We start from the raw sequence: 25,782 nt of genomic DNA, 5'->3' as shown, positions 1-25,782 counted from the left end.
TGAAGTTGGTGTCATTTCCTGAAGCAGCGCCCAACTGCCTTGGGTGCCTTTGGAAACGTCACCCTCGGGCTCCGAGAGCCCCTACAGTTTGTCCAATAGATTTATGCCCTGCGTGGCTAAGGAGGGGCTCGGCATAAGGTCTCAACCTTGTCTCGGTGCCCACCCACATCCTCAGAAAAGGCTTTAAGAGGTGATTCAGCAGCACGTGGGTGTGAGTTTTCGCTCCTTGGATGACTTGGGGGCTGGCGACTTGGGCGATGCCAGAGGAGATGCTCAGGCTCCCAAAGCCCCTGTGGTCTGTGCTGCCGGATAACGTGGGAACCCATCTCCTGCCGTGGCTCCTGCTTGTGCTGCAGGAGATGCCCTGGGGACAGGCTCCGTCAGGACTCGCAGGGGTGGGTGCCGGCTCCCAAGGTAACACTTGTCCTATGTTTTAATCTACCAATTAAAAATATGTGCTTTTTTTTTTCCTGAATTGCATCTGTCCAGATTTTGCTTTACTTTTAGATTTATTTATGTCTTTTTACGCAAGAGTAAGAAAAAGGCTCAGTCACAATTTGGGAGGAAAAGGGGGAGGAACGAGCCTGGCAGAGCCATGCACAAATAGATCTAACAACTGGTGCCTGGCTTTGAAAATAGCTTCCTTTATGTCTCCAGACACTCAGGGTTGTGGATTGGATGTGAAACTTCTTAATACCATCTGGCCCAGATTATTTGTTATTTCTTAATTTAATCTATCTTCTTCCTCAACTTTCAGTGGTGGCTTTGTTTAGCTGATTTTGAAAGACGTGTCGCAGCAAGTCATCGCATCAACGGGAGGATAAATAACTAGGAATATACCCAGTGCCGCCTCCCTCGTAAATGCATGTGTCTATGGGAGGTGGATTGGGGATAGTATGTGTCAGTGAATGCAAAAATATTATCATTAGGAATGATAGATTAAAAGAGAATAATGCTTGGGGCAGCTTTGGAGGGACTGTCTGCAGTGGAAGTGAGATGATGGCAATTGGGGATTAGCTACTGAATATGTTCGTGTCTGCGCTGCTTCTCTTTCTGTCTCTAATAAACACCTGCCACCAGCGTGGACAAAAAAAGAGATTATTGCATGTGTGAGTGTGCCTAATGCAGATGTTGGAGGGTGATTTTTTTGAGAACCGAGGAAGGACTTCACGCTCGGTTGTTTTAGGCACTGAACTGCTAGCACTTGCAAACGGCATCCGGGAGGCTGCTGCACAGCCTTGCCTAGCCAGGATGGGAAATAAACATACTCAAATACACTGGTAAGTATATTTACAGGGACAAACCAAGAGCAAATGTTCTCTCTGCTCTGGGGAGGAGAGAGGGATTTGAAGCAGGATGCTGCCAAAGCTGGGACTTCTGTGCCCTGATGTTTGTGCTTGTATTTATCTCTTAAAATGATAAGGACTGTTTTTATAAGCTAGGCTTGCTCCCTGAGCCAGCACTGGGATGACCACTCTGCATTTATTACTTGCTTGATGGCCAGCGCTGGTGGAGATGGCACCAGTAACTTACTTTCTGCAAAAAGTACTTGCCGAGCTCACGTTGCAGATAGAAGCTCAGTACGGAAAGCGTCCTGCAGAGCTCACAGTGACAGTCAATAGAGACACCTATGGATATTTATTTTATTTATTTTAATTTGCTTATTCTGGAACTTTATGTTGAAATGGCTAAATCGAATACTCTAAAGCTGGAAACTGCCAGCGTTCAAGGTTTCTGTGCTGTAAGACTCCTTTGCTGCACAGGGTCAGACCCAGTGGCCAATGCCCCGTGACCAGATGCATTGGACAAGTGTAAATACGGAGCAGGAGTGTGTAACTCCATCACACTTAACTGTTCTCCTGGAGCCTGGTTTTCTATGGCCTGGATGTTTCTTGGGCCAGAGATGGTGTCTCTGTATTTAATAGCCCTCGGGGCCATTCACCTTTCATGGTCCCATCCGTAACAGGGAATGTTTAAAATTCAACGTGCAATTACTGGATTTGGTGGGATACGGTGTGTTTGGCCTCAGAGCAAACGCAAATTGTCATTACACATGGAAATGGATAGGGCCAGACTTGGGAGGTGTTTACTTGGATGGTGCTCAGCAAGCTGAGGGGTAAGAAACAAGTTTCAGTTCCTGTCTTGCTCCTTGGACTTTTTTGAAAATCCCACTTAATGCTTTTGTGTATCGTCATGCACATAAGAAGCCATAGAGCTAGGTCCTTTGGGTCTACTGCAAACCCCTTTGCTCTCAGTAGAGCCTTTTTGGTGGCTTCCATAGTATCTGGAGGGCCTGGCCAAGCTCAAGGGCTCTGTCCCCCCAGTAATTTCAATGTGACATCATCTTGGTTTTTTAAAATCTCAGGATTTCAGTGTTGTTCCTCCCCAAAATGGCTGTATTTAAGTGAACTAGCCTCTCTTTACACCTTGGGGGGGGAAAAAAAATCCTCTGGGGGTTTATTTTCGAGAGTTGATTAGTTTTTTTCCTTCCCACTTTGCTTTTCCCCTCCCTTTGAGATGACCGAGTTAAAACACCCATGACTGGTGTACCTGTGCACACTTGCTGCTAAGCCTGTCCTGGGAGGCTGGGCAGGAGGTGGGCTTGTCTATACAATATTTACCCCAAAATTGAGGTTTGGGGTTATCTGTTATTTGTGTGAAAGGTTTAAAAGCTCCTCTGGGCAATTTGGACAAAAGATTTTTTTCCTTAGAAACCTTCCAAAATCCTCATGGAAGATGTGCTGTGTGTTCCTGTGGGGCTTCCCGCAGCTTCACTCCATCCCTTTGGTCCTCCGGTGGATGTGTGCAGGGATTGACAGGGAAAGGGAGACGCAAGCAGTGTCCTGAGAAAGGAAATGTCTTCCTGCCTCTCCCTAGATAGATAAGTGGAAAGGCTAAAAGACAATAGCAATGACTACTGACATGGTCTGAATACATTGTTTTTGCATCATATAAATCTGAGAGATTTATCTGCATTTTGCAGGCTGGGGAATACATCACTATTCATTTTAGCCTCTGAAAAAAAATAATATTTGGTCTCAGGAGAAATGCTGGGATATATCCACTGTGGGGTTTACTTGGAATAATGCTCTTTATTCTGCAGAAAGCCCTGCAGTAGGGGAATCCTCTGTACCCCAGCTGCTTTGAATGTCCTATTGTGCAGTAAACTAATGAAAAGATACTTGTTTCCCTCTGTCTCTTTACTGCTTAGCAAGCTCCAGTGTATCCAGAACGTTAAAACAGCCACTGTTGGCTATCTAGGTTATTTCTTCCTCATGTGTCAACTGTCAAAGAAAAAATGTTATATATTGTCACAGCCTTTAAAACTCATTCTTCCACTGTGCTTTCATCTTAAATTCTTCCTCCTTCTTCCTCTGCCTCTCACTTTACCTGGCTAGATGGTTTTTCCCCGGCTCAATCACGGATTTCTGGCTAACGATCAGCTTGTCTTTAGCCGGCGAGTGCTGAAGGTAGACGTATCGGATCTGCTGGTTTGCTGTGATTCTTTGAGTTGCTTTTATTTCTTCATCCACGTTGAAAGTGCACTATTGCTCTTTTAAATTGTCGCTACCATGGCTACATCCAGAGGTGCTTGTTGGGAGCATGCTTGAGTGAAACCCCATTGAAATTTAGGGCAAGTTTTATGTCCCTCAAGGTAGAGGGACATAAAAGTGATGGATTTTAGCATTTGGTCCTTTGTGAGAATTGGGAATCAAACAGCAAAGTCCTATAAGTGTTCATATGAACAGTGCTGATATTGTAAAATAAAATGCATTAGAACCAGAGTTGACTAAATCCTCATATTCTAAAAGTGACATTTTAATTAGGCAAAATTCAGTGGGAGACTCTTGATTTGACATAATTGGATGCAGTGTTCAGCATTTGCAATAGGATTTTTTTTTTTAAAGCTATGCAAGTGATTTAGGAGCACAGATCTTGTTGAAAGGCCGTGGGATTTGTGCTGCTAAGTCACTTAAGGACTTCTGAAAAATCCCACACTCGTCCCTGATTTGAGGGTGGACCACATATTAAATACAGTCCTCATACTGCCTCGGTGGTAACCCTTCCAGATGTTGCTAAAAGATTTACGAGATGGTCTTTCCGTGAAGCTTTCCGTTGTGCAGCCACACGGATGTGCCCAGCCACAGCCCCGGGGCGGGGGGGTCTGGAGCCGATAACTGGGCAGCGGAGCCCCGCGGGGTGCTCCCGTCCGGAGCAGGCACCTACCAAACCTTCCCAATCACACGGAGATACAGTTGCTGCTTTTTTCTTTGCATCCAAGCAACGCCGGGTGTGAGCTATGCTGGATGGTAATATGTGACCTTGGCTGTATTTAAAGGATATTACCAAGCACTATTTTTTTTTTTTGGGGGGGTGGGGGTGTTGTTGTGGTGCACTGAGCTATGGAAGTGTGTGCATGCTCCATGCCAGCACGTTGTTGCGTCTGGGTTATTTCTGGTTGCTGTCCAATTGGTGGTTTCCATGCAGACAGTAGCTGAGCAAGGGCTTAATGAGATAAACCCTCGTCAGAAGGTATTGAGCAAAATCCTGGTTAAGGAACCAGACCCAAAGGGCATGAATCGGCCCTGAGCTCACTTCCAGCCTTCCCCTTGGAAGCTGTAATTAAATTCCTCCGGGACAGCAGAGGCCAGGGTGCTGATGGCCCAGGGATGCAGTGCATGTGTCGCGGGCACCTTGCAGACACTGCTTGCCAACGCTGCTTCATCTCACCATGTCTATGTGAACTTCTTCCAGGGCGATCAAGGTCGAGATGGAGCCACTGGCCCCCCTGGTCTGCCAGGACCCCCAGGTGCCCGGGGGCCTCCCGGTGACACGGGAAAAGATGGCCCAAGAGGACCTCCGGGCCCCCCTGTAAGGACGGGAGATGCGCAGCAAACACATGCCAGGGCAGTTCCCACCCCAGCGAGGGCGAGGAGGGTGAAGGGTGTCCCCTTCCACGGTGCTGCCACCCCAACCGCTGGGTCCCCAGCCTGAGCCAGCGGTCGGGCTCTGATGGCTGCTCATATGGCAGAGCTTTGGGGCATGGGCCAAGGGAGCAGGAGGGGGCCTTCCATCTCCAGTTTTGGAGCAAAGAGCTGGACCTGGAGCAGGTATTTGCAGGTGCTGGTTGTAACTTGGAAAGCCTGGAGGAGATCTCTTCCCTGATCTGTAGCCTTCGGATGACCTGTTGCAAATCTCCAGATCGCTGGCAATTTATTTAATAAAAAAAAAAAAATAGGCTAAAACGTAATGCTGCTGAACATTCTAATTATTGCTGAGCATTTTGGAGAATGAGGGGTAATCGTTTCAATGTTGGCATTTTTATTTTTGCAGGGTTTCAAAGGTGAGCCGGGAGAGGACGGCCTCACGGTTAGTATTGCCCAGGAGCACCTGTGTGTGCACTCCCCTCGCCCCCTTCGCTTTATATCGCCTTTCAGCTCACTGCAGCAAGTGGGTTTGTGTCGTTGCTTATGGAGGCCAAAAAAAAACCCCATGGGAAATTATAGATGCCCAGAAATGGATGTTTGTCCAGGGGTACCTGTGGCCTGGGGAGAAGAGCCCAGTCTTTGTCCCCTTGGCTCCTCTGGAAGGATGCGCTGCTCCTGTATCCCACTTCTGCCCCTCTGAAGCCTCCTGGCATTGTAACGCCAATTCGCTAAGGTGTAGGTTGGATAAAAAGGCACTACTTATACATAAAATACACAAGCCAGAAAAGAATATTTATTATTTACTGGGAGCACAGAGAACTTACGGCTGTATTTGTAAGGGAAGATGAGAAGTTGGCATCTGTGTCGTTATTTTTCACGGGAATTAAAGTACTCTTGGAAATGTTTTTGTCTTGTTATACCCTATTGCCAAACAAGTATATTACTACTCTTACATTCAACAGGGTGCCAGGGGACCTCCAGGACCAAAGGTAACAAGTAATTTCTTACCTGTCTAATTTTAACACAAATCCTTGAAATATTGCTGCGTAAGGGGGGTGGAGATGAACATACATATTTTGCACTGGACTTGCACTCGTCTGTGTTGATCAGGTACAAAATTTCTAAGGTATTGCATTAGCCATTGACTTGGAGCTGCTAATGTCTGAATGCATCACCTACTCAATATCACCACCACTGCCCATGTTAAAACCTTGAAGTGGGGGTGGGGGGAGCCACAGGGGGCTAGAAGAAAGCTGGTGTGCTGTGGGAATGTGCTCTCTTGCATTTTGAAGGGGATAAAGATGATCAACACGAGCCAACTGTTTTAATTTTACAATTGATTCTGACTATCCATACAATTGGTCTTATTTTCTGTTATGTCCCTAAACTTCTTTCTCCTCTGTGTTTGTTGCTGTTGAAGGGTGAGCCTGGTATCCAAGGGAAAAAGGTAAAATGGCGATTTTTTTTTTTTTTTTTCCTTTGCTTTGCTCTGTGCTCAACTAGGGAAACCATTGCCATAGACCGATGGAGAAGCCGTGGTCATGGCTGTCCATACCGAGCCATTCCTTGTGTTCCCCAGGTTTTCTCACACATGCGACCCCGAAGCACGGGCACGGCTGTGCCTGCAGCCTGGTTTTCATTACCACAAGCAAGCCAGAAGCTGCAATCACATCTGCCCAATAGACAAAGAATAAAATAGCAAATGCCAAACAAAGCAGTAGGTCTTGAGCCCTTTTGCTCCAATAATTCAAACTGAACCGAGAAGTGTCTGGAGGCTGTTGTCTGCCTAGGGGCCCCTGGGATGGGTTTGAGGTTCCTGGGACGGGCATCGCCACGTAGCACCTTGGTCTCGTGGGGATTGCCCACTCTCTTAAGGATAGGCACGCTGCTTGGGTCAGGCGTTGAAGACTGCGGGAGATTCATGTGTGCGAGCTCTCCATGTTTTCTTCTGGCGGTACCATCAAGTAGTGGATAAATCACTGCCTTTAACTGAAGCCAAAGCGCTGATAGGGCCCAGCCTCCCCCCTGTTACTGCTTTGCCCCAAAACAGACGTGGCCATGGGTGTTTTTCAGGGCAGAATTCGGCTTTGAAAATTTCATAACTGACCAGTAAAATTAACCTCTTCAGCACCTACACAGTGGTTTTACTTCAGGACAACAATGAAGCATGACAAGTGAAACAAGAAAATCTCCTCCTGGCAGATGGGTATCATGGTGACATGTGATGAAGTCCATGAGGATGGGTGGAAGCTTGCAGGAGGTCTTTGGGACCCAAAAAGTCTAAATGGATTAAATACCTAATTTCTATTAAAAGTGGGAGAGCCCCTTCCCCGTGGCCTGCTCTAAACAAATTCTGGGATGTGCCCATCCACCTCCCTGGGAGCAGGGGACCATGCTGGAGCCTCCTGGGGTCCTTGTCACAGCTTTCCCCTGACCTCCTGCAAACCTGAGTGGGTCTCGGGTCTGTGCAACACTCAATGGGGTCAAATGCAGTGTTGGATCCTAATGATACATGTGTAAAAGCTCTTTGTATTTCACTTTTTATATTTTATTTCATCAGGGTGATGATGGGATCCCCGGGGAACCAGGACTTATGGGCCCTAAGGTATGTTCTGTTCTGGGTCCATCTAATGTATGTGCTTGGCAGCATCTTTTGCTGTTTTCTTGGCATAGTATCACACCTGGGGCAGGTTGAGAAGCACAATTTCTCCCCTGACATGGAAAAAGAACAAAAATATGAGAAAGAGAAGCATCACACCCCCCTCTGCCACAGTAGGTCTGCCCAGAAGAAGTTTGCAAATGCAACTTGTTGACTATGGCAGAGAATTGCTATTTAGAGGCTCCTCTTGCAGAAGTAAATTGGGGAGTGCTGCTGGGGATGGCCTGGAGCCGGGGTTCGGGGTGTGGGTGTGCACTGCCCAGATGTAGGGTGCGGTGGGCTCTCCATGGGAGCCTTTTCTAGCCTCTGCGGTTTTGGGGCTAAGTCTGCAGCTGAACAAAATGGTTAAGCCTGAAAGCTTCGTTATTATCTCAAAACCTCCCCTTTTGCACCTAGGCAACGTGACATATTTCAGGCTAAAAGCAGAGCTTTGCTCACTCGTGTATGTAAAAGTAAAGATAAAGCAAGACAATTCTAACCTGAAGAAACCTGCTCTCCATCCTATCCGTATAGCATTTGTCTAAATTGTCCTGTTTTCAGGGAGAAAAAGGAAGCACGGGTCCCAGAGGAGAAAACGGCACAGATGGCTTGCCAGGAGACAAGGTAAATAAAAGTCCATTAGCCAAGAACCCGGGCACAGCACTACTGAGGCAGAGGGTTTCAGCTGAGTAGGTGTTTTAAGCCTTTGCCTTCTAAAAGGCTCATAAAATGCTGAAACGAAACAGGGGGATGTTAAGAAGTAGTTTACCTTTTCCTGGTGATTTAATAAAAGCTGGATTCAAGCAGAGATCAGTATGAGTTTTTAAAATCGTCTCCTTGCATGTTTTTCATTCAGTTGCCTCTTTTTCCCCAAGAGAGCTAAACCTCTGATCGCATTTTGATCCCATGAATTGATGGCTGAGGTATCGCTTCAAAGCCCAGAGCACTTACGTGCCGTCCTGTTCCGCTGACCTTCGTATTGCCAAGAAATGCAATAAGACAGTCTTGATATGTTAAATGGTGATGATGAGACCTGGACAGCACTCGTGGGGTGGTTTTTCCCCTCTCAGCTGTTTCTTATTTAGTAGGATCTGTATCCAGCTGCGTCTTCTACATCGAACAGCCGTGGCTCCTTGTTGGGCAAGAAACTATATGACCAAGATGACTCTTAGCCATTATTTTTTTTTTCTAAAACCATAGTAGCAATGCTGGTTTGTTCCCCCTGGGATCTGCCGAATTGAGTTTTCTTATGGAGAGTCTTTGTGTTTATACTATTTTTTTACTTTTTGGAGAGCTTTAATTTGGCCAGCAAAGGGATTTTCATGGGGAAAAGGTACGTTTTTTGAATCCTGAACTGAATTTCAGGTCACTGCTGTTTCCAAGTTTCCAAAACTTCCCAATGTTCAAAAAAAAAGGGGGGGGGGGGGGGGAAGAAAGAAAATAGAAAAAAAGGAGGAAAAAAAACAGGAAAAATTTGGCACAACCCTTTTCCTTAAACACGCCCTCAAAAATGGTTTAAACATGTCGACTGAAACTTTCCACATGCAAAATTCAGCCTAAAGCAAAGAGAGCGCCATGTGAAACTTCAGCACAAAGAGCCGGATCTTGGCACGCTCGGAGCAGAGAGTGGAGCCGGGGAGCGGCACGGCACATCGCCGGGATGGGGAGCTCAGCCCTGAGTGCGCCACTCCGCTCCCCTTGCAATGAGATGTTTTCTTACTGTCAACTATCTCACACCGATGTTATTTTTTGCAAAATATATTTGCTCTGAAGTCAAATCTATCTTTTTGCTAGGAGAAGTAGTTCCTTGTTGATGCCATACTTTTTCTTAATCTAAAACGTATCTTGGCATCTCATGTGGTTACAGTATTTATCAGATAAATATCCTATATTTTTCTTGGTCTCTTTGAACCAAAAATGTGATTTTGATTTTCAGGGTGAACCTGGTGAGAAGGGAGGAATCGGCTCCATCGGACCCCGGGTATGGATGTTCAGGGTTCTGTTTTTTCAGTTTGGAGTCGCGTATTTCCCTCGACCTGAGCTGTTGCCCACCACCTCTTTCTGCTTAGCCTGTGGTTGAATCGCTTCTAGACCAGTTCAGGGCTAGAAAATAGAGACGGTGCGTATTTAAACCAACCATTATGTAGGTACCAGACGCTGCCGTGGGAGATAGCTCTGGGAAATGCAGTCAAGTCCCATTTTCTTATCAGCGTCACCATCCTGTGACCCTTTTTTTTTTACAAGAGAGAAGCTGTGAATAGGGTAATCGAGTCAGGATTTTGATGCACTTCTCAGTTAACACAAATTTATGCCCTTTTGAGGTTTGGTTGGATGACAGTGACAGCTGTCGGACTAGGAGCTGATGAAATGGATGGTGTCTGTAAGGGGATAGTCCCCAAACACCCGAGTGTCAGGCCTTTGCTTTCATACCACCTGCTTCTCTGATGCTGCAAACACTAAATAGGATTCATCCCCGGTTGCAGGGTCCCCCCGGCCTGAAAGGGGAACAAGGTGACACGGTAGTGATTGACTATGACGGCCGAATCCTGGACGCGCTCAAGGTAAGCCCCGTGCTGATTCCCATGGGTTAATGGGAAGGGACTGAACGACTGCTGAGCTCTGCCATGGTGATGTCGTGACACCGTGTCTGTCTCTGTCCTACTTCTCCTGCCCGAGATCTTGGTCTCAGCACAGAGCTGGCCGGCAGGGAAGAGCTTATTGCATCTGGGGGTTAAGGATATTTAGGGTGTACCAGCAAAAACGGTGCCAAAACTCGAGGCGGTGAACTTGGGCTCGTGGGACGAGGATGTGGGATGAGTGTTAATATTCTGCTGGTAAAAGCAACCCGACTGTATTGGGTGACATAGAAACACCGGATGCAACGAGTGTGATCAGCCAAATTACAGCTTAAAGACTGCCGGCTGCGGGGTTGTTATTCCCAGGGCACGGCGTGGTGCTGTGGTTTTCACTGTGCATCCTCTGAGCCGTTTTGTCCGCAAGCAGCGGTTGGGATGCGGGAGGAAGGGAAATGGTGCCCGAGCCCTAACCTGCCTGACCGAGCAGCACCCTGCCATTTTCGTTAAGATTAAAGAAGCTGTATAGAATAAATACTTAATTACAGGCACATTTGAGAACCATCTTAATTGTTTTATAACAGGCTGCAGGGATACACAAAGTGATGGTAATTACCGTTTGCCAGATGTCTGCACGGCATGCAGCTTTGTGAGTGGAGTTTGTGGAGTGCAGTGGTTGCAGAGACTCCTCCAAACATCTAGAGACTTCATCTGCTGGGCCCAGACCCACTCCTGTGTGCTGCATGTGGAGATCTAGGGGCACGTCATTGAACGTTGCTAATTTTGCTGTTTTCCTACTTATTAACTGGTTTTGGTGTTTGCTCACTGACCTGTCTTGCAGACAGAGCTTTGGAAAGAGGTGGCTTTACACGGCTTGCAGTGCGATTAAATGTAACAGTATTTCAGTATGCAGTCATGGAAAAAAGGTGCTTGGGCACGTGATACGGTTTTGTTTTTCAGTTGAGCTAGACAATGAGTTTTGCTGTTTGAGATAATATGCAACTTGTGAATTATTTGTTCATCTTCAGGCAGTTCATGGTTTCTGTGCCCAGCAGTGCCCAGGAAAAATACTTTCCTTAAGCGTGCAAGGTTCTCCTGCTGTTAGTGCTCACGCAAACTCCTTCGTTTCCCAGACCCCCAAAGAGGAGACCACCAGATTTGGGGCCACAACTCCAGCTAAAGGCATTTTACCTCTTAACACACCTACTGCTGCACCCGTACAGCTGGCTAGCTCCGGTTGTGTTTTCTTTTACATGAACATCCCATGTCAGCTGAGCTCATCACGGTGTTCAGGTGACCCCCGTCACACGAGTGTCCGTTGTAGCTCGTGGTTGGGAGCTGCTCCCAGCTCACCCCCAGCAGCACAGGGATGGTGTGCCACGTTCAGATCAGCCGTGCTCATGCCCAGTTTGTTTGCTGTGTTTCAGGGTTCGCCGGGTCCCCCAGGGCCACCAGGCCCCCAAGGCGCTCCAGGTCCCAAGGTGAGCCCGACCTCTGCCATGCAGATGGTGTTTCCTAGCAAGCGGTGCAGTCGTGATCGGCTCTCTGTGTAGCAAGTGCCTCCCAAGCCAAAATAAGATGGACGATGCTGGCTGCGGGGCTGAGACTACACATGGTGAAGGAAATGCTGTTTAACACTTCCTCGGGCTAAGAAAGGAGGTTTTTGCATAGAAGCCAAAACTTTGTTGGCCTGTCTTTGGTCTCCAGCCTCTTTCAGAGGATGCTGTCCCAGAAACAAATCCACTCCCAACCCCACACCTGACGGGTGAAATCCCGGCCCCTCCGAGATTCCTTCATTGCACATGGCGGGAGGCAGACGTAAATGGGAGCAGCAGTTGCAAGGAGGGGCTGGCGGTCCCAAACACTGTGCCAAGCCGCCCTCCATCCCGTTCTCCCCATGCGTTTCTTGCTGCCCCAGCACCGTGCCCAAGCTGGACCGCACTGTCCTTCTGCTTCACAAGCAATAGCCAGTAACCTGCAGTCAGCTGTAGTTCCTTTAAAGGGATAATTTAACTTGCAGAAAAGCCTCTCTTGGAAGAACGGGATGGGGCAGGATTTCGGTGCCTGTTGAGGTCTCTGTGTCACCCAAATTTGGATGAGCTGGTGATGCTGGAACATCACTGAAACCTCCTTGCCGTTGCTCCTGAGCCTGGCAATGCCAAACCCATAACCACAATGGTTGGTACACATGAATAACTCATTTCCTTGCAAAATGCTTGATTGATTTAACTTACCATGGGCTCCCTTTTTTGTGTCGCTTCAGGGAGAGCTGGGCTTGCCAGGTCCGCCTGGACTGGACGGTGAAAAGGTGCGTGGGGTATGGCTGGATCGAGCGAGACCTTGCAGGATCCGAGCTAAAGAGGAGTTTGCTGTGTGTCCGTGAGGGCTGTCGCTGTTAAAAGCAAATCTCAGCCTGGCAGGAGCAGGCTCTGCCCCGTGATGTTCAGCTGCATCTCCTTGAGTTAATCGCCCTTTGCCTATGCCCCATGCCCAGCTATGAGCGAGCAGATGCTGCTCGTGGCCATGTCTGCTGAGCTAAAGGGGCTCCTGTTACGAGCGGTTCATCAGACACTGTCTCAAATTTTGTCATAAACCCTCCCAACCCTAAATGGCCGCGATTCCTGCTGCGGCCCAGCCAAACTGGCGTATGTGAGTTTTAATGTTACAACATGTTTTCGTGAGCTCGTGCTGCCATATGGAGAGAAACAGTGGAAAGGCAGAAATGGTTGTGGTGGGGTTAACAGTTTTCTCCTAACCAAGTTGTTTTCTGTAAACTTCCAGGGTCCCAAAGGAGCGAAGGGTGACCAGGGCAGCGCAGGGATCATGGGACAGAAAGGGGAAACAGGAGAAATGGGCTTATCAGGGCCACCGGTACGTCCCTCCTTCTGTCCTGCACGTCTGCTGCTCGGTCCTTTAATGCACGGATTTCTGCAAATGCTGGGGATGTGGCCAGGTTTGCTGATCTAAGCGATGGCCTGCCTACACTGCCTTACTGCGGAGCTGGAGGATGTGGGAGCTTTGAATTTTCTTTGCTAATGATGATGATAACTGCTTATTCAGAAGGTGATCTAAGCCAGTAGCAAGGAGGAGAAAATCTTTTCTCAAAGTCCCCTGGGGATGAACATGAGCTTTGGTTGGGCCAAGGCTGGAGTTTAGGGGAAGACAAATGTGTTTTTCTTTCTTGTTTTTTCTTTCCTGGAAGATGGACCGCATCACCGTTACACTTTTATCTTTTAGGGTGCAGAAGGGCCAAAAGGAGACAAAGGAGAAAAAGGAGACACCGGGTCACCATGTTTGCAGAATAATCACGTAAGATCTCAGCAACATGAAGCCTCTTCCATGACACAGGGTCTGGTGAAGCCGGGGGGTGCAGGCTGGAGCCACTGTTTCCATATCCATCAGTGTAGCAGAGAGGAGCAAAACCCAGCTGTTTTGTACAAGAATTTTCAGATGCATCTAAATGGGGTTTATGGGTTGGGGAAGGACATGTTGCACACTCGGCACTACGAAGTTACTTTAGATTTTGCATTGATGGTTGAGATGTTGGATGCTGCTGTTATAATCATGTTTTGTTCTAAAAACATACTGGGCTCCTTGCAGTTTTATAGGATTGCTGCATCTCTTTTTCCTTATTTCACGCCTTTTGCTTAAAAGAAAAACTGGTGGGTTTTGATAGGGTTTTTTTATTAATGATAGTTTTTTAATACTAGTTTTATTCTGTGATTTTTTTTTTTAATCAAAAAGGGTGGTTTCCTCTGATCTGTGTAGAAAATTGCGTCATTTTCCAATACATCCATTTTGCAGCTGGCAAATACACTGAGTAGCGTGGGTCACGCCTCTCGCTTCAGAGGCTAGCTTGCTTTACGTGCTTATTAAAATTCATTTCTTTATAAATCCTACAAGCAACTCTTTGATTAGCAGATATTTTTATTCAAGCCATTAACTCAGAGGACATTAAATGATGATTTTGGGCCATGTGAGGTTTCCATTCCCGAACTGCCTTTTCTCTGTGCCCAGCCCCATTAACACGCTGTTTAATTCCCTTCTGCAGATCATACCTGAGCCCGGCCCCCCTGGATTGCCCGGCCCTATGGTAGGACTCTGGAAAACAGCTTGTGCAAATGAGCATTGCTGCACATTTGTTATCGCACGTGATTAGCTAAGAACAAGAGGCATTTGCTCTGTTTAATCACTGTGGGTTGCTGTGAATCTGGGAAAAAAATCAGGGATGAGCTACAGCATTGGGTGCTGTCTTTGGAGAGGCAGAAGCCCCTGATTTAGGAGAGTGTATCGGTGTTTGTGGCATGTTTTGCAAATACTCAAGTTGCTCTGTGGTGTGGGGAAAAGATAGAGCCTTGTGGGATGGGAAAACCTGTTCCCCCCATGATGGTGTCTATTCCAACAAATTTGCCCAAGTCAGTAAGTTTTTGCCATCAGTTGCAGCAGGAGAGCAAGTGGGCGGTGATGAACACACGGAGCATTTTTGATGCAGATGTCTGAGGTGTTTGGTACCTACAATGCTCCAAAAGGCTGAGGAGCTGCCAGGGGCATCAGGATGGGTCAGGATGCCTCTGCTGTGGCCAAGAGGCACCTTGAGAGATTGCACTTTAAAACCAGGCGGATTTCCGGGCAGCGTTTGTAACCTGGGAGGTGTCCCCTGCCCCGGCTCAGAGGGCCGTGGTGGCACGGTGCTGGTCTCCAGAGCTCTTGCTGTCACTTGCTTCAGCAAAGCTCTTGCAGGCCTCGCTCCCCAAAGCTCATGTTGCAGAGCTGTATTGTCACGTTATGCAACGCGGTCCTTTTCGGTTCCTCCTCCCCGATTTGACGTTGGAGAACCAAATAAATTGCCACCTGTCTTGAAAAGAAATATTTGGCCGTTGTCAGCCTGTAATTTGAGCAAGAAATGGTTTGGGAAGCAAACTTGGGGCTTGTCTTTTAAATTCTAGTTTTCAAATGCACCATTGTCTTTCCCACAGGGTCCTCCAGGAATCCAGGGGCCTAAAGTAAGTCAATAAATTAAATGTCACCCACTGTTTCCAGGCTGCCAGTGCATTATTTACAGGCTCACAAAGGCCTGTCAGCTCTGGGGACTGATTTTTTTTTTGTCACTGTTTGTGACAACACATCCCTTGGTTGTGTTGTTCAGCAGTTGGCGTTTTGGAAAACAAGCCGTTTTTCCTTCCAAACACATTTACAATGTTAAATCCTCCTCCAGCGTGGAGTCTTGAGGGCCAGCAGCACATGCGAGTCAGGGTTTCCAAACCCGCAGGCTTAAACGTATATTTTCAACTATTTTCTTTTATGGTCCAGTAAAGAGGACAACATTAATGGCACCGTGGGTATAAGCATCCCAGAGATGTGGTAGGAGGTCGTGGATGCATGGGGTGGCCGTTCCAGGCAGAGCTGAGCAAGTCTTCTTGATTGATTCTGTTTGACTTATGCAGGGCTTGGACGGTGCAAAGGGAGAAAAAGGTGACAGCGGTGAGAAGGGGGACCATGGCGACGCTGGACCCACTGTGAGTCCTTTTCCCATATCTCATTTCTGGCCATCGACAGAAACCTGCCTTACAGCACCCATCCCCATGCCTTGGTTCTTTTTTCCTCAAGGGTCTCCCCGGTGCTCCAGGGCTCATTGGTTTACCCGGTACCAAAGGAGAGAAGGTAATCATCAGCGTGGGAAAGGAGCGGTGACATTTGCAGTCTGATCCTAAAATAGGGGCTGATAAAATCCCTGCATGGGGGGTGCAGCCAGAAGCGCAGAGCGGGGCTCACCAGCACCATCCCGATGCATGGCGAGGAGCTCCCCTTGAGTCCCAGGGGCTGTCAGGAGAGCCCGTGCTGTCACTACCGTAGTATTTCACCAACTGGATACAAGTTTGCCTGCAGCACCAAACTCATTGTCTTAATTTTTATTTTTACAACTGCAGGGAAAGCCGGGGGAGCCAGGATTGGATGTGAGTATGGAAAGCATTAATTGTGATACGTAGAAACATGAACAGCATGCACATAAAGGCCATCAAATTGCTTGAGATTGTTGGAAAAATAAGTAGCTAACACTACTCGATGGAGTGGTCTCCATCGAACACGATGCCTGCAGAACAAAGTCTGTAGGAAAGGGCTTAATTCAGGCCGGTTGCCAGACTACTTCCACTGCACAGCGGTAACTGCTCAGTTCAAGATGCCATGGGGGTTTCCCTTTCCAGTTGAGAATATTTGTATCGGATTCAGCAAAATTCTGTAAGAACTGTAATGTTACTGGGGTACAGTAAAGCAATTTCCCAAGAAATTGCTGACATACAGCATTTTCTCCCTGTTGACTTGGTATTCTTCACCATGGGAGGATGGGTTGATTGCTGGAGATTGTTCGTGTTGAACTGAGATGCTGGGACGTTTGCGCGCTAAACTTACAAACCTTTGTTTTCTTTTCCACCTAAAAATTGTCATGAATAGGGTTTCCCAGGTCTCAGAGGAGAAAAAGGAGAGAGAAGCGAAAGAGGTGAGAAGGTGAGTGGGTCATGGCTATAGAGATGCTCGTGGGGGCAGCTCGAGCTGCTCTTTTTGGCAGGCAGTGATGCCTGCCCTGGGTGCAGGTTCCCTCTCCAGCCTGGCAGCGTTTCTTGGGTCGCTGCTGTACGGCCAGTGCCGCGGCATGGGTATCTGCACGGCCCCAGCGTAGGGCAGGATGTGCAGTTAATGCCTGCCCACCTGGAAGTGCTTTCTGCATGCCTGTCCCCTCCCAGCACAGCTGTTGTGGGGAAATGGAGCAGCCTGGCAGCTCCAGGTTGTGAAGAATCGCTAGTTTTGGTTTCTAGACCTTGAAAATGGATCCAAGGCAAAGGTTTTGTTACAGGGATCCTTAAATAAAGAGGCGCCCAGCTGAGCATGGGGCAGCAGCTGGAAGCTGGTGCTCCTCCTTACTGTTAGATGCTAACCTGGTTTCTAGCTGAAACTGGTGACTTAGCTATTCTGTTATAAAATTATCTATTAAAGTAACTCTATCCAGCTTTAATTGAAGATTTTCAGTGATTTAATTACTCAGTTGAGGTTATACTAGTGCAAGCGTCCCTTCTCTGGGGACTCCGGCAAGTGCTGTGCGAGGTAAAGCTGAGGTGTCACCCCTCCTGCTCCTGATGTTTTCCTGCTGCATCAACAGGGTGAGCGAGGAATACCGGGGAGAAAAGGAGCCAAAGGACAGAAGGGGGAACCAGGTCCCCCCGGACTGGATCAGCCTTGTCCCGTGGTACGTCTTTTATTTCGCTCATCCTAAGCGCGGGTTGCCGGGACTGAAAAGGGACCGTGGCTTTGCAGCCAGGGAAAGGGAGGGAGGGTTTGGTAGTTCTTCATTTCGCAGTAAATCAGAGCAGATGGTTATTGTTTTCTCACTTTTCTTAATGGTTGGTTTTATCTGCACTGCTGGAATTCACTGCTTGCTGTAAGGGCTCCTCTCTGGCCAGATGGGAGAAAGCCACAGCAGTAAAAATAAAGAATCTTTGTGTAAAGACCTTCTTATTGTAGTCGGGAACAATGGGCTTCAGTAACACTCTTCAGAAGATAGTGTGCCCTGGTGAAGCTGCCAGCACGGCTTTTGAGTACGTCTGAAATCGGGGAGTCACTCCATGCAGTGGATGCGAGGCGATTTGAAAACGTCAGCTCCATCCCTTCATCTCCGCAAAGCGAGTGAGGGATGAGCCCGGCTCTTGCTCTGCCGCGTGGGGAAGCAGGTCGGAGCCGATAGCATCTTGGTACTGCCAAAGATAAGTGATGTATGAGCTGGAGCTCCCCAGGCTGCCAAGAAATGCCTCTGGGAGAAGAGACCTGCCCGTGTTTCTCCCCAGTAGCAGCTCACGGCTCACATCTGTCCCTTCTCAGACATGTCCTGGGCCACCACCGTGCAGTGCGTACACGAGGCTTTCCAGGAAACCCTGGGTGTTTGAGCCCGAGGAAGCTGGATCTCCCCAGTCCATGTACAGAACCTCTTGTTCCTTTGGTAGGGCCCAGGAAAAAAAAAAAAAATCTATACTGGTTTAGAAGTTAGCTGGCCTGGTAAAATGTACCTCCTTTTCATCACTATTTTTCATGTAATGACTAAAACCAGAAAGATCCTTTCTCTAAAATGCTTTGAGATTGCAGGATGAGAGTGTGATTTGTATCAACTATTGAACTAAAACTACTTAAATGTAGCTGTTAGCCCCTAGTTCAGCTGCACCTAACTAGTCGTGCCAGGTACCTGCTCCAAAAAAGACAGTTCTTTTCTAAATGTGTGACTTTTTCTCACCCCGCTAGCACAGCTATGGCAAAGCTGTCGTATAGCTCCGCTATACCAGCAAAAAGCTCCTTCAGTCAATAGGCTTTATTTTGCTTGGAGACTGAATGTGAACTATGATTAATTATTTCATTTCTGATGGATTACCTTTCCTCCCTCAACATGCTGGATGATTTAACCCCCATCTTTTTCACTGCGCTGTTACAAACGTGAATCTCTGGTTTGTGTATAGAAGATCTTTCCCAGATGACAGACTCTACACGCCTGGGAACTCCCTACCATAAACCAACTCTGCTGACTTGCTGTGTCATCAGAAACGGAGGTGTAAAGTTCTGGACCTCTCCTCCTCCGCTGAAACACGGCTGTCTGTCTGAGTAACTCCTGTGTCCTTTCTCATTCTCAACAAGCAGTTATTTTTTCAAACAGGGAGATCGTAGCATTGCAGGCAGCAAAGGGGACCCAGGTTTACCAGACCTGGCCGGGGTGAGCATGCCCTGCCCTTTGGTGTACAGTATCTGCTCTTTCTTTCTTGCATGGCTTGTGTGTGTGGTTCTGCTGTGGCCAAGCCCTGTCCCGAGGAGCGAATCCCTCCAGGGAGAGGAAGGACACAAGGCAGCAGAGCTGGAACAAGGCTCCTTCACTTTGGCACTGAGAAGGACACCAGTGTGTTGCGCCTTTTCCCTCCCGGTTAAAATTACTTTAGAGAAGGAGTGTAAGCAATGGGAGATCACGTAGGGGATGCTTGTCCCTTTATGATAACGGATGCTAAAAAGTAGTTCTGGTTTCTCTCAGCACCTATGGCCCAGTTTGGTTCGTAGAATCACAGAATGGGTTGGGTTGGAAGGGACCTCAAAGATGATCTAGTCCCACCCCGCTGGTGCCTGTGCTGCTGCAGCCCTGTGAGTCCGATTCCCAGCCGGGTTGTGAAAACCCTTCCCCGAAGGAGCAGCCGGTTCTGCGGAGCGGGGCTCACCGGCGCCCTGGGCATTGCTGTGTCAGCACGTAGCTCTGCCCGCAGAGCTCAGGTTGAAGTCTGACGGTTACGCGGGAAGGTTCGTGCTCCGCTCCCCGAAAGGGCCCTACACGACTAGCTAAAAGAGGTCATTGTTTTATTTTCAGTTTTTTAACCATAGAAAATGCTGCATGTTAGATGATTTGCAGTTGTCTTCAGAGAAACAAAAGGGCAGTGAGCTGTCTCTCTTCCAAAAAGTTAAATTACTTTCATATGTGTCAAAGAAACCAATTACTAGCAGCAGGCGCGCTTCAAATCTCCGTATTTACTCCCCAGAGATGTTGTCTTTACCAAGTATCTCCCATCTTAACTATATAGAAAACACCAGACCTATCTGTATTGAAGGCATTGTAAACTGTAGTAGGTGATTTCTCCGATACGTAACCACTATGTGACTAGTTAGTAAAGCACTTGCACATCTTCCCACGTACGCATGTGAGGGTTAGTTGCATGGTGGCTGGGAGCGTTGTCTTGTTCTCCACCCCACCGAGCGGTGGAGGCTTGCTGGGCTCTCGGCGATGGCTTTCAGTCCAGGAGCAGGAGCATGAGCCTTACGCGCAGGTTGCAAAGCTCTTTTTAAGTTGACAAGTTATTTTGAAATTACTCCAGTGAGACCTGGTAGAAAGGCGTGGAGTTTTAAGATGGCCAAAATAAGTGTTTTGAGCGCACAGTAAGGAGAAAAAGCCCAGGGCACCCCATGACCATGGGTGTTCAGAAGCGCTTTAGCAGCAGATCAGGGTCTTTCCGGGTCAAACAACTGCTCTGCGCCTTGTCCCCTCTACCTTTCACCTTCAGGCAATGCTGGCAAATGTACGAGTTGCATGTTTGCATTTTTTTATGAATAGTTATGGACCAAAATATTTACTGGTGTCAGCAGAAAAAAAGTGTATGTTTTCTAACTAATGTTATAGGAAAGCATGTGAAAATAACTTGACCTGTTACACTACGAGTAGCTGGAGAGGGTAACCTTACTTCACTGCATCTGTTTTATTGGGCATAGGCTATTTTACATATAAAATCAATACAGAATACAAAAAATGTGATGACTGACATTTACAGTAAAAAAATGTAAAAATGCATTTTGACCTATATTTGCACTAGCAGTCGTCTCCGCTGCGTACACATCCTCGTGGCTTCCCACCCCTAGTTAATTTGGAGGTGGCTCTGAGGGAAGGGTCAGTGCATGTGTGCTCTCTGTAGCTCTACATGCAGAAATTCATGCAATCAGAGATCCAAGAGCCTAAAAAAAAATCCAGTATCAGAAAAGGCAGCTGAAGTCAGCTATTTCTTCTAAAGTATCTTGAAAGAGTTGGTCATACATAGTCCATTCCTCTTCTAAGGGGCTCCTTCCTTCTCAGTGTTTTCCTCCCGGTAAGTAAGCTCTTCTGGCTTTCTGATTTCTGTATGTTTCTTTATCTCCATCAGAAAAAGACAAATATTTTCACTCCCTTTGCATAGTCCACAACTCATCCTATTTCAATCAGTTCAGCAACTCAAGATTTCTTAAAGAAACTAAGCACTGAAGGATTGAATTTAACACAATTAGGATATCATCTGGAAAAAAAAATTACATCATCGCCCCCAAACTGAAAAGCACATATTAACAAAAAGTACATTTCCACATCATGCTTTTCATATATATGTCTGATTGCAAAAAACACTACCTTATAAAGCAGATTATAAAGTTAATTAACTGTGGTTCCAAATTTTTGTTTGCTCACATTTTCTTTTTTCTTTAAAGGAAAAAGAAAGTGTAGATTTATTTTGTGTTGTGGTTTTTGTTTTTGTTTTGGTTTTTTTTTTTTACCCTGGGGTGTATTCAATTTTGCATTGTGCGTGACCACGCATTACATTGCCCGGGTATTTATTTTTGTGCATATACAGTAAATGGATTGTGCATGGTAATTAACGGTGCTGCTAAACCTTTCACGGTTGTGAGGACTGAGCTTCAGTTTTTTGCGTCTGACTTAAGTCACTATCAACAGAAATTAAATCTGTAAATTCAATTTTGCAGGGACCAGATGGACTGCCAGTAGCAGGATGTTGGCATAAGGTACAGTAACAATAATAATTGTATATCCTTGAGCAGGTCCTGAGTAATTTTGTTTGCTGCATGATTGTTTGTACTGCTGCACTTCCTTTTAGCAACAGGTCATATGCCTGGCAGATATAATGTCATGCCTCGGGGGAGCAGGATTCCATCCAGCTTTGTGTCTCGATCCCCAGAGCTGTAGCCTGGTGCTAGGAACACCGCTCCAAAAACTTGCTAAGCATGAAAAGTCATTCTCGTTAATACTGTCGGGAGCAATGCCTTTTTTCAGGCTTGGCTTTCACGATGGCCCAGGCAGTTTAGGAACCACTCATGCAGAGACCGTACCACTCTGCAAAACACGCTCGTGTGACTTACTCAGCCCATACCCTCTAGCTGAGACTTTTACAGTGGGTTACCTCTTTGTCACAGAGTTACAAAACATTTATTGCCAAACAAAGACTTTTCTGCCATTGTAATTATAATCCACAACTGCTACGCTGCTTCAGTGCTGGAATCGGTAAATCTGGGTGCAGGTGGTCAGGTAATTTGTACTGTCTTATGCACCCACAATAGCCAGGGGCTGTAAGTGCTAAAGAGCAGGAGAATGAGACACGTGTGTCCCCATAAGATGAGGATCTTGATCCAGACTTGTAGGAGGATACTGTAACCTCATTCTCCAACAAGGGTACGACACTGAAGCTGAATGGAATCACCAACCCAGTTTCAAACATGTGGTATGTGGACACAGTTTGAGTTAATAGCAAGCATGTTACTAACTGGTTGCAAACCCTTGGTTAGAATGTGAGCACGCCCCTCAGCATATAAAGTTTTTAATTCTGTGGTAAGTCATTTGGATGTACTGTTAATATTAAAAGAAATCCGAATGCCAATCCTTATAATATTAACAATAAGATTAGTAAGTGTAAAGAATGGAGCATTTCTCTGATTAAAACGTTTGTCTGTGTTCTTTTTCAGTGATCTCTGAGCATGAAGCACAATATGTAAATAATGTGATATATTTTGACCTTTTTAAATTTTTGTATAAAAAAAGGAAAAAAAACCTTTCGACAGTAATATATTGACCTTTTTTTATACTGGATTCTGTCTGTCATTTATGGACTTTGAAAATATTGTAAAGCTCCCAAACCCGTAAGATACGCATGATAACATCAGGATTTGATAAAGGTACCAGTGACAGTAGCTGGGAATGAACAGTATTCAAATACTGCTAATGTTGCTGCGGGAACTAACAGTATTGAGATAGCGTGTTGCCTTGTGTGCCGTATCGCATGAAGGAGGGAAAAATCCCTGTCCTACTTTGGCTCTCAACTCTCTATTTGCATTGCCCGTGCACATTAAAAGGGTGAAAAAACCTGGCTGAAAACAAAGAAGAAAAAAAGGATGCAGCCCTAGAAATGAAAAAAGCTGTGTTATACCATCTGGTCAAACACAAGAAGGACTTGAAACTTGCAGAGGAAACAAAGCCAAGCTCCATTCATTGCTACCTGCTGCTGATACAATGGAAATAGCAAATCCTTGGCTGAACAGAACAACCTTGACTACCTGTGGTTATTTCCACTACTGTCACGAAAAGCTTTTTATCTCAAGAGGAAGCACCTCTGGGTCCTGTTCTGGGGTCTGTGGCTTAAGATGTGCAAGCGCTTTGTTACTGCAGAACCTCAAATTCCCCAAGAAACCTCCACTGCAGAATTTCAAACACAAAACCCTAGTAATACTTTCAGCGTAGAGCTGCAGGACAGGGAGGGCTCTGCTCAAGTCTTTTCTTAAAGAACAGAACGCATCATGTTGCTGTTGGGATTCCCAAAACTTGAGAGTTTGGAGTATTTAATTGTCTTGGTTTGTAGGGTTCATTTGCATTTGATTTTCCTTGGTTTACATGGTTTTAATTGTAAACTCTGTAACTCTGCACACTCCTCTTGTCCTCTTCCTTCTCTCCCCTTTTTCGGTCTCTTTAAATAATCTCATCTCAGGCACATCCCATACAGAGCAGGGTAATGAATAAAAGGAGGATTACAATTTTGCTATCTGCATATGGCATTGAGAGCAAGTAAAAATTTGCAAACTATTCCACTGTCACATTTTTTAAAATGTTGCAAAAATAGAGATTGTACAGTAAAAAGCCATAAAAAATTATTTCAGGGAGGAAGAAAATGGCTTACAGCCGAGTCTGTTCAGCTTATAATGAAGATCAAGAGGCAATCGGATTCCTTTACAGGGAGGAGATGCCTTCTATTAACAAGCTCTTAAATTGAACAGAGAAAGATGTACAAATATCCATCCAATGGGTGGAAGCTGAAGCTACACAAAATCAAATAACGTAAGCCATAGATTTTTAATGGTGATACTGGTTAATCCTAACCAGATCGATGATGTAATCCCCATCCCTTTAATGCCTTTTCGATTTAACAGATCATTTCTGGAGGAAATACGTTAGCCCAATACAAGTTGCGAGGCTCTGTGTAGGAGTCAGGTGAAATTAAGAGCCTGACCACAATATCAAACCAGATGCTATAAATGCTCTTTGTGGCCTTGATCTTAGAGAATACAGAAGGGAGTAATTTTTGGTGCACTGAATAGATCCGAACCCTTGTTCCACTGCATTTCTTACAGCAGCTGCTCCCAGAGAGGACTTGAGGGATGCAACCGTCCAGGGGCAATCTGCCCTGTACAGGCTGACCTAGCGCTAAGGGAGTTCTTGGTCTGATATTCTGAAGATCGGTAGGAACATGCTCAGTGCTCCACACAGGTAGGGTGACGTTTGATGTCTGTGAGTTCTTAGCTGTGACTGGGTCCTAGTTGTCCTCGAGCTTATCCTTTTAGTCAGCTGGGAGCGTTTGTTACCTGCTGGTAAATGCAGAAATGGCCATCTAGCTTGGTAGATGTGGACAGAAAAGACTTATGGCTGTAGGCAGTGAACCTTTGTGACCTTTGTTAGCTGCTTAGGGTCTACACCTATGCATTGCTTGCTTTGTGGCTATACTTTGCATCCTCACCAGTTACTGACTATTTTCTTGGTCACCATATAGGTTAAATCCATGTAAATTCAGATCAACTAACAAATCAAGAAACAAGAATTATGTAACTCAAAACAGCAATGAAAATGCATTTTATTTACTTCCATTTCATGTTGTTAGCTATCACTTTTGGTGTAGGGGGTTTTTAAAGGCGTAAGGAGCAGTTGAACAAGCTCCCACTGGTTCTTAGTGCTTTTGAAAAACCCCTTTTCTGCCCCAAATTAAAGCTAAAAATCATCTTCTGTGGAAGGTTGAAGGCAAATCTCTCATTGATGTCACCGGGAAGACGACCTGTAATTGTTCCCTTAATGTACAGTTGCTCTTCCCATCTCCCCCAGTCATCTCCAAACTAAAAGCAATTCACTACTCCAAACCAAACTGTGGGCATCTACACTCAAATTCCTGCACATGTCCTGTTCATGGAACCTCTATCGATATCAATGAGAGTTCAGTCCCCAGAATGACTGCAGAAAGCACAAGAATCTGGAAGTGTCCACAAACAAACTACAATGCAGATAGAAAAGTCTTGTTTTACATACGCTGGCAAAAACTAAACAGCTTTCTATCTAGCTCCTACTTGAAGAAGTTTGATATCACTGAAGCTACAAGACAAGCTAACCTCCAAAGCTTATGAAATTATATTAAAATTTATATTTTCTCTGAGGAAATACCCCGAAGTCCTATTATCTTCAGGTAAACAAGTCAGTATTCCGTCTTCAACTTGTGGAATATCCAGTGCTTGTAGGCATCAACTGTGACCACTGCCAGGCCTGCAAAACATTGATACAGAATACCAGAATAGTGCTTTACCTATTGCTCTAATCGTTCTGCATGGCAGCCGTCCCCCTCCCAACACAGAGCCTCTGCTGCCGCAGAACCCAAGATATTTGCTTGTAACGGAGGAAGAGAGCCCTTTTTGAATTGACTAAACCTCTTAACTGTGGTTGTTCTTCCCCGTCCCCGAGGCACAGCATGTCCATGCCAGTCAAGGACGAAGGCTGGAATTGTCTTCCTAGCACAGGACTGTGGCTCGTATCCATACCCATCAGTGCTACCGCCTCAGCTGCCAAACCTTTTGGTGATCAAGCACCTTTGAAAATTCCCAGGCAAATGCCCTCTTTGCGGTGATTTATTCTGCATCCTGGTGAGTCCAGCATGTACAAAGGAGATCCATCTATGCACCTGCCCCGAGTCTGGCATGCTCAGGACATCTGACATACTGCACGCGTACAGACCGGCAGCCTGTCTGCAGTAGCTTCTCTGGACTTCTGCCACTCTCTAGAAACCACTAGAAAGGCTGG

The 25,782-nt window shown here is 46.4% G+C and overlaps 2 protein-coding genes across 7 annotated transcripts in view; one reads left to right on the top strand and one right to left on the bottom strand.

The window, feature by feature from the left end:
- Nucleotides 1-22,554, top strand: part of COL23A1 (collagen type XXIII alpha 1 chain) — a 187,009-nt gene extending 164,455 nt beyond the window's left edge. The window contains exons 9-30 of the mRNA XM_054842298.1: nt 3,399-3,470; nt 4,756-4,872; nt 5,335-5,370; nt 5,891-5,917; nt 6,349-6,375; nt 7,489-7,533; nt 8,128-8,190; nt 9,503-9,547; nt 10,050-10,127; nt 11,567-11,620; nt 12,403-12,447; nt 12,921-13,010; nt 13,377-13,448; nt 14,191-14,232; nt 15,116-15,142; nt 15,584-15,655; nt 15,747-15,800; nt 16,067-16,093; nt 16,590-16,643; nt 17,293-17,379; nt 21,429-21,467; nt 22,422-22,554. Of these exons, the coding sequence (XP_054698273.1) occupies nt 3,399-3,470; nt 4,756-4,872; nt 5,335-5,370; nt 5,891-5,917; nt 6,349-6,375; nt 7,489-7,533; nt 8,128-8,190; nt 9,503-9,547; nt 10,050-10,127; nt 11,567-11,620; nt 12,403-12,447; nt 12,921-13,010; nt 13,377-13,448; nt 14,191-14,232; nt 15,116-15,142; nt 15,584-15,655; nt 15,747-15,800; nt 16,067-16,093; nt 16,590-16,643; nt 17,293-17,379; nt 21,429-21,467; nt 22,422-22,424 (1,176 nt within the window). The 3' untranslated portion in view covers nt 22,425-22,554. The remainder of the gene's footprint in view (nt 1-3,398; nt 3,471-4,755; nt 4,873-5,334; nt 5,371-5,890; nt 5,918-6,348; nt 6,376-7,488; nt 7,534-8,127; nt 8,191-9,502; nt 9,548-10,049; nt 10,128-11,566; nt 11,621-12,402; nt 12,448-12,920; nt 13,011-13,376; nt 13,449-14,190; nt 14,233-15,115; nt 15,143-15,583; nt 15,656-15,746; nt 15,801-16,066; nt 16,094-16,589; nt 16,644-17,292; nt 17,380-21,428; nt 21,468-22,421) is intronic.
- HNRNPAB (heterogeneous nuclear ribonucleoprotein A/B) overlaps nt 20,371-25,782 on the bottom strand; it is a 30,812-nt gene continuing 25,400 nt past the window's right edge. For 2 of the 6 annotated variants that reach the window (XM_054842293.1, XM_054842297.1), the window contains one exon: nt 20,661-20,830. The gene's annotated coding sequence lies outside the window, so the exon portion shown is untranslated. The other 4 variants (XM_054842290.1, XM_054842294.1, XM_054842292.1 and 1 more) reach the window with 3 other exon arrangements.

The sequence above is a fragment of the Grus americana genome, chromosome 14 (assembly GCF_028858705.1).
Source record: "Grus americana isolate bGruAme1 chromosome 14, bGruAme1.mat, whole genome shotgun sequence".
In the NCBI taxonomy this organism is placed as follows: Eukaryota; Metazoa; Chordata; class Aves; order Gruiformes; family Gruidae; genus Grus; species Grus americana.
The sequence above is the reverse complement of the archived record's forward strand: the minus strand, read 5'-3'. Positions and strand labels throughout refer to the sequence as shown.